The sequence below is a fragment of the Canis lupus genome, chromosome 1, assembly GCF_011100685.1.
Source record: "Canis lupus familiaris isolate Mischka breed German Shepherd chromosome 1, alternate assembly UU_Cfam_GSD_1.0, whole genome shotgun sequence".
Classification (NCBI taxonomy): Eukaryota; Metazoa; Chordata; class Mammalia; order Carnivora; family Canidae; genus Canis; species Canis lupus.
In genome coordinates, this window is record NC_049222.1 from 109953197 (window position 1) to 109964764 (window position 11568).

The 11568-nt window shown below is 58.2% G+C and overlaps 1 protein-coding gene across 1 annotated transcript; it reads left to right on the forward strand.

The window, feature by feature from the left end:
• The first annotated feature begins 520 nt into the window (after positions 1-520).
• Positions 521-11292, forward strand: DACT3 (dishevelled binding antagonist of beta catenin 3). Its single transcript, XM_038528498.1, is given in 5 exon segments — positions 521-2069; positions 7451-7547; positions 7698-7850; positions 9016-9869; positions 9871-11292. Coding segments are annotated over 5 exon segments (2061 nt in total). The 5' UTR covers positions 521-1655; the 3' UTR covers positions 10414-11292.
• Positions 11293-11568: the final 276 nt, after the last annotated feature.

The window sequence follows — 11568 nt, forward strand, 5'->3', positions numbered from 1 at the left end:
ATTTAAGGACAGTCTAGGTGTGTCTTTTTTTTAATATTTTATTTATTCACGAGAGACATAGAGAGGCAGAGGGAGAAGCAGGCTCCCTGTGAAGAGCCTGATGTGAGACTCAATCCTGGGACCCCAGGATCACGCCCTGAGCTGAGGGCAGACGCTCAACCACTGAGCCACTGGTCTGTCTTAAACAAGAGGGGGCTTAGGATTATTGTGTACTTATTTATCAGACCCTTCTGTGGCTCTTTATACACGGAAGGTGCTGGACAAGTATCTCAGTCCTAAGAATGACTGCAGAAGGTAGACAGCATTGACTCCCATCATACAGATAAGGAAACTGAGGCACAGAGGTTAAGCAAGTTTTCCAAGGTCACACAGGTAGAAAGTGGCAGAGCTGGGGCTCACCCCCCAGCCCCCCACCCCCAGGTAGTCTAGTCCAGTGTTTGTTCTCAAGGGCTATCCCTGTTTCTCCAGCTTACCACCAGAATGTCTCTGGTGCCATAAAAGAGGAGATCATAAAAGAGGGAAGTTCTCACATGATCTTCTGTGAGCCCTGGCTTGTAGGGAGTCAAGATCTGTCTGAGAAATGGGTATGAATGTCGGAGCTAGATCTTGAAGGTTGTAGGGACACACACTCGGCGTAGTGACACGGGCTGGCCACCTGAGGGGGCGCCAGCCCGGCTTGCGGAGCCAGGGGAGCCAGAAGGGAACCTTGGAAACCAAAGTCAGGCTCAGACTCTTAGGACCACAGAACGTTGAGAACAGAGCATCTTAGAACGCTGAGAACAAAGCCTCTTAGAACGTCGAACAAAGGCTCCTGGAATCGTCGAATGATGGACGCTATGCCCCACACGATCTGGGAGACAAAAGACGCTTAGATTCTGTTTTGGTCGAATCGGAGAATCTTCAACCCAGGAAGGTCTCATAATTCCAGAATTTGGGATATAACCGATCTCCGACTCTTAGAAGCAAGACTGGCTGCAGAATTTGTGAAGCCTGGTGCAAAATGAATATGCGAGGCCCCTTGTTCAAAAAAATAAGAATTTCAAGACGGTGACAGAAGAATATTAAACCAGGCGCGGGGCCCTCCTAAGCTGGTCACATGCCGGTGAAGCCGGTCCCGTTTAGAAGCATTTTTTTAGGGGAGGATGTCGGTCTCAGCTGGCCTCTAGTTTTACAGCGGAGTGTCTGGGAAGGCTTCGTGGAAGAGGAGGCAAAATCAGGGCTCGACTCAATAACCCGTTCCGCCCCCTGCTCAGCCTCAGCGGCTTAGCGTCGCTAGGGGTGGGGGGAGAGGAAAGGCTGCCAACCTGTCACGTGGACCCATTCTCTATTTATAGATCACCCCTGCCCCTTTCGCCGGACAGTCCAATGGTAGCCGGAGCTCGCCCGCAAGGGGGCGGAACCAGCCGCGGGACCGGCGGGGCGCGAACCAATGACATTGGAGCAAGGGCGGACTTGTTTCATTGTGACGCGAGAGGGGGCGTGACTAGGCCCCAAAGGCAGGCAAGCGGTGGGGCGTGGCGAGGCCGCCCCAAGCGGAGCGAGTAGGAAGCTGCGAGCATGCGTCGCGCTGGGGGGCGCGGATGCACCGCCGGGCATCTTCGTCAGGGAGGTAGCAGCCAATAGGCGACGGTTGCTCTGTCGCCGGGGGCGTGGCCATGCAGATAAGGCGCGGGTGGGCGGCCCAATGGGCGGGCGCCTATGCAGATGAGACGGTGACAGCCGGGCCAGCGGGCGGGCAGGCGGGCTGTTGGGGCGGGGAGGTGGGACCCGGAGAGGGGTGGCCGTGGGGCCCGGCCGGGCTGGGGTGGGGGGCCGCAGCCATGATCCGGGCCTTCTCGTTCCCGGTGAGCCCCGAGCGGGGCCGGCTGCGGGGCTGGCTGGAGGGCAGCCTGGCCGGGCTCTGCGAGTTGCACTGGCTCCGGGAGAGGCAGGAGTACCGCGTGCAGCAGGCGCTGCGGCTGGCCCAGCCCGGAATGGGGGGCGCCGAGGCCGAGGACGAGGAGGACGCCGAGGAGGACGAAGATGCGGCGGCGGCGCGCCGGGCCGCAGCGGCCCTGGAGGAGCAGCTGGTGAGGGGCTGTCCGTCCATCCCTCCGCCCCCGTCTGTGTCTATCTGTCTGTCTGTCTCGGTCGGATGCTCAGACACCCGTTCCGGTGGGGGAGGGGGAGAGGACAGGGGGTGGGGCTGGAGACCCAGGAGTACGGGCGGCGGGCGGGCGGGATCTGGCCTCCTCGCCCCCAAACTGGGGAAGGGGGACTGCATCGCCTCCGCCGGAGCCTCGTGAAATGCACAGGCCCCTTCCCCAAAGAAAATTCCTCTGGGTGCTAAGTGTGTGTCAAGCCTGGGCCGAGGATTCGGCATGCGTTGTCTTCTTGCAGCCTGGAGGAAAGGGGGGGGGGTGATAGTCCCCATTTTACAGAGAAAGAAGCTGAGGCTCAGAGACGGCAAGCGACTCACCCAAGGTCACACAGCCGGGATCCAAACATGCCCCCCTCCGGCCCCGCCAGCAGGGCTCCATCTTCCCTAAGTCCCGGTGTGCTTGGAGATCTCTGGAGGGGGCGGGGTGGGGGGAGGGGATCCTCGGGCCTCCGGAGGGAGGGATCCCTGCTGAGAGGAAGCTTGCAGTCCTTGAGGACCCCGCGGTGATCTTTACTCCCCAGTGACACTTTCCCTCCTTCCCTAGCGGGTCCCGGCCTCGGTTAACCCAAGATGAGGCAGGTCGAGGCGGCGTGGGGGGCTGGCTTCTCAACTCCCCGAGTGCTCTAATGGTAGAGAAGGAGGCAGAGGTCTCCAGAACGACTTCAAGAGCACCACCCCTCTCTCCTCTGTCATTCTCTGCTTCTCCCCGGCTCTTCCTGGATTTCTCTCACTCTCTCCCTACTGCCACATCTCTGTGACTTTCAGTGCCTGTTTCTTAATCTCTCTCTCTGTCTCTCCATCTCGGTCTCCCTGGCCTCCTTTGGCATTTCGGCATCTCTCTCCCTCTTCCCGCCCCACGTCCCTGTCCCTATCTCTCTCTTCCCCTCCCCCCAGCCTGCCAGGCCCCAGACCCTGGCTCCCCTTGCAGATCCCATCCCCAAGCCTGTGTGTGGTCAGAGCTTCCCGTTTGGGGAAACCTGACCCCGGGCGGCGGGGGAGGGGGCTCTCCCTGCTGCTGACCTCCACTGCCCCCTCCCCACATGGGGAATGGGGAGGGGGGGCTGCCGCCAGACTCCGGGGCTGCACGCACAGCCCCTCCCCCGACCGGGAGTGGGACCCTGCACATTCTTCTCGGGAAACAGAAACAGCTGTGGGAGGCCCCACCCCCTCCCAAAGTTAGAGACGCGATGTGGGGGCCTTCACCAGCTCCCCCACCCCACCCCACCCCACCCCAGGCTTGCCGGGCTTGGGAAGGCACCTCCCACCCTACGCACGAGGAGAGGGAGAGAGCATGGGGATGGGCGAGCTGTGTCCTTCCTTCTGTCCCTCAGGCTCTCCCTCTGTCTGCCTCAGTTTCCCCTCTCTGCCCTTCAGCTTCCTCATCCCTGCTGCTGAGTCTCCCCCCCATATATGCCCCTCTGTCTACCCCACCCCCCAGGAGGTGGTAGTGGAGAGGCCTCTTCCCCCCACACTCTCCAGGCAAAGCTCCGTCCCAGCGTCAGGGAGGAGGCGGTGGCAGGCAGCGGGAGGGAGACAGCGATACCGAAGGAGGAATAGAGAAGCGCTAAATATAAACTCCACTGCTGTTGGGGGGTTCCTGGGTCCTTCTGAAGAGGGTGCGGGCACCTCCTTGGATCCCTGAGCCTCTGTCTTACGGTGCTTACCCCTCCCACCCCAAAGACCCTGCCCAGGAATACACTCCCTTTGAAGCAAGAAAGATTGAAGCCAGACTTGATTAGTTTCTAATAGGAATGGTGGAGAGGCAGGGAAAGACCAGGGATATCTCAGAGAAATGAGGTAAGAATCCTGGTTAGGGGTAGGAGTTCTTTTCTCTCTCACCAAGGAAAAGAGTCCCCTTCCAGCAAGAAGGACTTCAGTTAGACTGGCAGAAGGACTTCCTAATAGAGATAAAGGGAATTGGACACAGACTAGGGGCATGTGAGCAGGGGAGGAAGAGAGGTCTGGAAAAGTTTGGGCAAAGGGGTCTCCAGGGGTCCTGACCACATGGATGTTAAACCTGCCTGAACTGGGTGGCCACCAGCAGAAGGGCTTGCGAAAGAAAGAGAGAGAAAGAGAGAAAAGAAAAGAAAAAAAGAAAAGGAAAGGAAAGAAAAGAAAGGGATGAGGGGCATTGTGGGTACACAGGGAGCCAGATTCAGGCCAAGGTCCTTCTGGTCTTTTGAAGAGTCATTGCTTTGCACCTGGAAGGGACGGGGTCAAACTTACACACAATGGGAGTGTGTAGACTGGGGCCGTGTTGGATGGTCCAGGCATGGGGGAAGAGGAGGCCTCTTCTGTTTGTTCCTTTCACCCTTGCTCTTCCCTTACAGAACAAGGACTGAAATTAGACCTGCAGAACTTACCCCCCACAATCTATCCCCTCCCCTTTTTTAAAGATTTTATTTATTTATTTATTCATGAGAGACACAGAGAGAGAGAGGCAGAGACACAGGCAGAGGGAGAAGCAGGCTCCATGCAGGAAGCCTGATGTGAGAATCGATCCGGGGACTGATCAGGATCAGTCAGGCCTTGAGCCAGAGGGAGACCCTAACCGCTGAGACACCGGAACCCCCATCTATCCTTTTATATTTATTTTTATTTACACAAGTGAAACATGACTTTATATTTTCCTTGTTAGAAAGTCATAGTTTTCATGTAATGATAGAACCTAGCATTTATTAAGAGCTTAAAAGGATCTGCTGTTTTAAATCATAGAATCCTCACAACGCCCTGTAAGAGAGAGAGTTGAATGATGCCATGTTACAGATGAGGAAACCAGGGCCCAGAGAGCTGGGGTAACCTGCTCAAGGTCACACAGGGACAGGGGTCTCGTCAGAGATCACTGCCGCCGTCACCTTGGTGTAAATCCTTCCAGACCTCTACCGATGCATCTACCTCTACCAATGCAGTTTACATACCAAGAAATGTAGAGTTTGGCTTTGCTTTTTGCAAATTCCAGTTGCTTGGGTGAGATCTCAGCGATAATGCCAGTGGTTTCTCCAAATGCAGCTGCTGGACTAAGCAGCATCACATGAGAATTTATAAAACATGAGCTTCAGACAGGAATCGGAAGCTCTGGAGGTGGACCCCAGGCCCTTCAGGTAATTCTGACTCCTGCTCGAACTATGCACTTTTTTCTTTTTCTGCTCAATGCTGTATCTTAGTGATGATTCTTTTTTTTTTAAGATTTTTCTTTATTTATTTATTCATGAGAGACACACAGAGAGGGAGAGACGTAGGCAGAGGGAGAAGCAGGACTCCCTACAGGGAACCTGATGCGGGACTCGATCCCAGGATCCCAGGATCACACCTGAACCAAAGGCAGATGCTCAACCACTGAGCCACCCAGGTGTCCCTCTTAGTGATGATAGAAATTGCCTCCTTCCTTTTTGACAACTGTATAGTATTCTGCCGTCTACATTCATTTTCATCAAACTTTGCATGAGCACCTGCCTTGTGCCAGGCACTGTGCTATGCACCCTGGGAGTGGGGTGGGGTGGGGTTGAGAGAAGGAAACTGCAGTGAACAAAGCAGACAAAAATCTCAGCCTTCCAGGGATGACATTTAGTGAGACAGACCATAACCAAATGACAACCTGATGCATCGTTTTGAGCTGGGAGGTCATTACCGCTGTGTGGCAGAGGCGGAGACAAAGCAGGTCAACGGGTGCCAAGTGACAGGGGAGCTATTTTGGAAAGTCTGGTCAGAGGAGGGCTCGGGTAAGCAAAGATCTGAATGAAGCCAGGGAGTGAGCCAGGAAGAAATGCAGGGGCGGCTCGTCCAGACTGGGCCAGGAGCAGGCCAGGCAGTGTTCCGGGGAACAGCACGGAGCCCAGCGGGGCTAGAGCAGAGTGGGCCAGGGGACGAATTAGTGGGGAACCTGACACGGGGCATATGGGCGGTCTGTGAATTTTTTTGGCCACCCCGAGACTGCACATTTCTCCAGCTTTCCTGGGTTCTGCTCAAAGATGACGCGACCCTGAGCATCTCTGCACACCCAGGGCAGGAGCCCAAAGTGGAATGATTTGTTGACTTTCCTCCCATAAACAAGCCCAGATGGGGGCTTCTGTTCTGGGGGGGGAGGGGTGAGCATGGGCAGAGCAGCCACAGAGTAGGAAGCCGGGGGAGGGGGGGCGTCTGCGGGGGAGCCGGCCAGTCTTTCTGCCCTAAATAGGCAGGGCTGGGCGCCTGGCCCCTCAGCCCCTCCTCCCTCCCTCCCTCCTCCCTCCTGCCGTCCAGACAAACCGCTTTTGTCTGAGGGTCAACCGTCAGCCTGTGGCTGCTGCCACCTCTGGCCTCACCCAGACCCATGTGAGACTCTTCCTGGATCTGGCCCTGTTTTCCAAAACGGGGTTTTCCAAATCCTAGGGTCTGGGAGGCCCCACCGGTGTTATTCTAGCTCCTAGCCGCACCACCCCCCATCCCTAGTCACTGCTGCTCCCCTCAAAGGGTTTTCACCTTCATTTATTCTCACTTGATAAGAAATGGTCATTCCCTGCAGCAAGAAGGATCCAGGATAGACTCAATAGAAATTTCTCATGGGGATGCAGAGGGCAGACGCTGGGGGCCTCGGGGTGGGAAAGAAGCAAAGGCAAGAGGAAGATGTGGTTCCTGGGGCAAAACAACCTGCTGTGCTCGTTGGTGTAGTACCAAGACAGGCTAGACTCGCAGTAGGACTTTCCAATAGGCATGGGAGGGGGCAGTGGTTTCTTCCTGAGGGCAGGAGCAAAGAGTTAATATGAGTCGTGGTCAGCCTACTATATCCTCGTGAGGGAAAGGATCGGTCTGCAGCAGGAAGGACTCAAGGAAGACTTGCAGAAGGACTTGCTGATGATAAGGGGCAGTGGGAGAAGATGGGAACATCTGAGAGGAGAAGGCCAAGGACTGGGAGGACGCAGGCCAATGGCTAAGGGATCTGCTAGGTCCTGGATACCGACTTTTAGCAGCAAAAAGCCCTTACTGCAAGACCTTTGGAACTTAGGCTCATAGGAGTTAAGGGGCCATAGAGGGAACACCTGACAGAGAGGGGGCAAGGGGTGGGGCCTTCGGAAGCTTATCACGCCTAAGAAAGGAGGATGTAGCTGCTGCAGCACGAAGGGCTCGAGTTAGACAGTCAGAAGGACTTCTTACGGGATGAAGGGACAGAGATCTTGAGGGGGTCCTGGGACTCGGGTAGTGTTCCTTTTACACTTTGGAAATCAGAGCCTCATTTGTCAAAGTGAAGCTCTGCCCATAGGTGGGGAGATGTGGGGGACCAGTCGGCAGAGGATGGGGGGCATTGTGATCATCCTGCTCTCCTCGTGCCCTCAGGAGGCCTTGCCCGGGCTCATCTGGGACCTGGGCCAGCAGCTTGGAGACCTGAGCCTGGAGTCTGGGGGACTGGAACAGGAGAGCGGGCGCAGCTCAGGTGAGCAGGTGCAGAGGGAGCAGGGTCTGCCTGGGACACCCCCACCCTTCCTACTGTCCCGGACCTAGGCTCCTGTCTCTGCCTCTTTCTACACCACTGGCTTCCCCACCCAGGCCCCTGATTCTCTCTCCTCCTCTCCTTGGAATCCAGGCTTCTATGAAGACCCCAGCTCCACAGGAGGTCCAGACTCACCACCCTCAACCTTCTGTGGGGACAGTGGCTTCTCTGGATCTGGCTCCTATGGACGCCTGGGTCCCTCTGAACCCCGGGGCATCTATGCCAGCGAGAGGCCCAAGTCCCTAGGTAAGGTGGGTGGGGTTGGGCCCCGAGAGCCAGGGAATGGACAGTAAGAGAATGGTTCTGAGCACACGCTTCTGAGTCAGGCTGACCTGGATTCAAATTCTGGCTGTGACATTCCCTCTCCGTGTGATTTTGAGCATGTTGCATCTTTCTGGGCCTCTGTTTCTCCATCTGTTAAAATGGGATTAATAACAGCACCTACCTCAGAGGGAAGTTTTACATATTCAGGGAGCCTCAGCCCTTATTGCCATTGGACTTGGCACATGGTAGCCCCTCGGTAAGCAGAAACTGCTGTTGTTCATGTGTGCAAGTAAGTTTCTGAGTTCCCACTCTGTGCCAGCTTAGCACCGTGAGGGATACGACAGTGGAAAAGGAAAACAAACAAACAAACAAAAAAAACACCCTTGTCCTCATAAACCTGACTTCCCAGTGGGAGAAACAGATAATCTACAAGATAAATAAGATATAGATGTGTAGGATGAGAGGAAAGTTAGGGAAGGGGGCTAGGGAGGGCACCCCTCATTAAAAAAAAAAAGATTTTATTTATTCATGAGAGATACAGACACAGGCAAAGGGAGAAGCAGGTTCCCCATGGGGAGCCTGATGGAGGACTCGATCCCACGACCCTGGGATCACGACCTGAGCCGAAGGCAGACGCTCAACCGCTGAGCCTCCCAGGCAACTGGGGGTCCCCTTTTGAGCTGGGGACGAAGATGCAATTTTAGGAGACATGGCTAGCGAGGGCGTCACTGAGAGTGTGACACCTGAGTGGCGCCCTAAAGTACGTGAGGGAGGGGGCCAAACAGAGACCCTCGGGGAAGAGTGTTCAGGGAGCGGACACAGCAAGTGCAAAGGTCCGTGAGGCTGGAACGTGACTGGCAGGTGCTTCCAGGAGGTCAGTGGAGCTGAAGGCCCATAATTATGGAAAAGAGGGGTTAGAGATGGAGGGCAAGCGGCAGAGGCAGGACACACCACTCAGGGCCTCGGGAAGATTCTGTCATGAACCTGGTATAAGGGGGCGGGGGGAGAGCAGAGGTTTGGTTGACAGCAGAAGAGGACGGGGGTTGGCCACTTGACCCTCCTAGGCTCATGGAGCAAGGGCTTCGAGTCCCTCCACTCTCTTCCTTCTTTTTTTTTTTTTTTTTTTTTTTTTTGCCTCCTTCCCCAGGAGACGCCAGCCCCAGCGCTCCGGAGGCGGTGAGCGCTCGGGCCGCCGTGCCGCGATCGTACTCGGCGCCCTACCCGACGGCAGCGGGCTCCGCGGGCCCCGAGGCCTGCTCCTCCGCGGAGCGGCGGGCCCGCGCGGGGCCCTTCCTGACGCCCAGCCCCCTGCACGCCGTGGCGCTGCGCAGCCCGCGGCCCTGCGCCCGGCCCCCGGCGGACTCTCCGGACCCGTCGGGCGCGGGGCGGCCCCTGGACGGCTACATCTCGGCGCTCCTGCGCAGGCGCCGCCGCCGGGGGGCGGGCCAGCCCCGGACCAGTCCCGGGGGCGCGGACGGGGGCCCGCGGCGCCAGAACAGCGTGCGCCAGAGGCCGCCCGACGTGTCCCCGCCCCCCGGAGGCGCGCGGCCCGCGCCCGAGCCCCCGGTGGAGCGCGCGGGGGGCCGCCCCGCCAGCCCGGCCGCCCTGGGCCGCGGCTGGGCCCCGCCGTGGGAGTCGGAGCCGGCGCCCGAGCCCGCCGCGCCGCCCGCCGCTCCGTCGCCCCCCGACAGCCCGGCCGAGGGTCGCCTGGTGAAGGCGCAGTACATCCCGGGCGCGCAGGCCGCCACCCGCGGCCTCCCCGGGCGCGCGGCGCGCCGCAAAGCGCCGCCACTGACCCGCGGCCGCAGCGTGGAGCAGTCCCCGCCCCGGGAGCGTCCCCGGGCCGCCGGCCGCCGCGGACGCGTGACGGAGGCCTCCGGCCGCAGGGGCTCGCCCAGGGCGCGCAAGGCCGCGCGCTCTCAGTCCGAGACCAGTCTGCTGGGCCGCGCGGCCGCGGCGCCCCCGGGGCCCCCCAAGTACCCCACGGCCGAACGGGAAGAGCCCCCGGCCGCCGAGGCCCCGCCGCGGCCCCGCGCCCACGCTCGCGGCTCAGGCCGCGGGGTCCTGCCGCCGCTGGCGCTCCACGGCCGAGATCGACGCGGCGGACGGGCGCCGCGGCCGGCCCCGAGCCCCCGCGGCCCGCGGCCCGGGGCCCGGCCCGTCGCCGTCAGCCCCTCCGCGCCGCCTCCTCTACGGCTGCGCGGGCAGCGACTCCGAGTGCTCCGCGGGGCGCGTGGGGCCCCTGGGACGCCGGGGGCCCGCGGGCGGCGTTGGCGGCGGCTACGGGGAGAGCGAGTCGAGCGCCAGCGAGGGGGAGTCGCCGGCCTTCAGCTCCGCGTCCAGCGACTCGGACGGCAGCGGTGGCCTGGTGTGGCCGCAACAGCTGGTGGCGGCCACCGCCGCCTCCGGGCCCGGGGGTGGCGCAGGTGGAGGGGCGCCCGCGGGCCCCGCCAAAGTCTTCGTGAAGATCAAGGCTTCTCACGCACTCAAGAAAAAGATACTGCGTTTCCGTTCGGGTTCTCTTAAGGTCATGACTACGGTGTGAGTTTGGGAATTGCTTGGGCTCCGCCTTCATGGCCTCTGCACCACCACGCTCCCAGTCACTGGCCCTTCCATACCTCCCTTCCAAAGACCACCATCTTCTCTGCTTCCAAAGACCCTTCCTCACTGCCCCCCATCCACTGCAGTCTTGGTTGAAAAGGCTCCCCCTCCACCATAGGGAGGAATGGGGGAGGAGCCCTGTTTGACACAGTCAGCTGCTGGCTCTGCAGCCCTTGGGCAAGAAAGTTCCCTTTGTCTGGGCCTCACTTTCCTCATCTGTACAATGGGTGTACTATGGTATGCAGAAGGGGCAATTCAGTTTGAATTTCCCCGTTTTAGTTTAGACGCTTAGTCCGTTTGTTCCCGTTCACTTCTGTCACTGAACCCTCTTATTCCTCCTTTCCATGCCCAGATGCGGTGTCTCCCCCCAACCCCCCATTCACAAAGTGCCCCCGTCCACGTCCCTGGATTCTTGGGATATCCCCTTGGCACCATGGTCAGAGACTCCGTGTCTGACCCGGGTGGTGCCTGCAGAGTGCCCTGGAAAAGGAAGGAGCACTGACTTTGGGGTTTTGAGGGTCAATTAGGAGGTGGTAACACCTGGAAAGAAAGACTCTTTCACCTCTATCCCTGGACAGTTGTAGGGGATTAGGAGGTAAGAGAGGGGAAGGAAGATGGCTTCTATCTCGGTGCCCCCCCTTTCTCCCCTGCTGAGAGGGAGTGGGGGAGCCCAGGAAGACCCTCAGCTGTTCCAATCCAGTATTTTTTTTCTTTTTTAAAATTACTGTATTTATTATGACGATGGTGACTCCCCAGTGCACAGGGGGGCCAGACTCTGTGTGTTTCTCTAACCTCTTTGTAAATAAATGCACAGTGTTACATATGTGGTGGGCTCTTCTTCTGTGGTAAAATGAGAGATGTGGTTTTCCTTTGGACTAACATTAAGTGAGTGACTCCTGTTTGCTTTGAATATAGTAGTGTCCAAAACCAGATGGGAAATCTCAGGGTGGGTCTCAACCTCATTTTCCTACCACCGGCTATTTTACTACAATGAATCTGACCTTTGATTCAGTTGTGTTTGAGTATAAACATGGTTTCATAAAAATATAGGTGAAGGGACAACCCCAAACTCCTCTCAAAGTCCTCATCATCAGGTTGA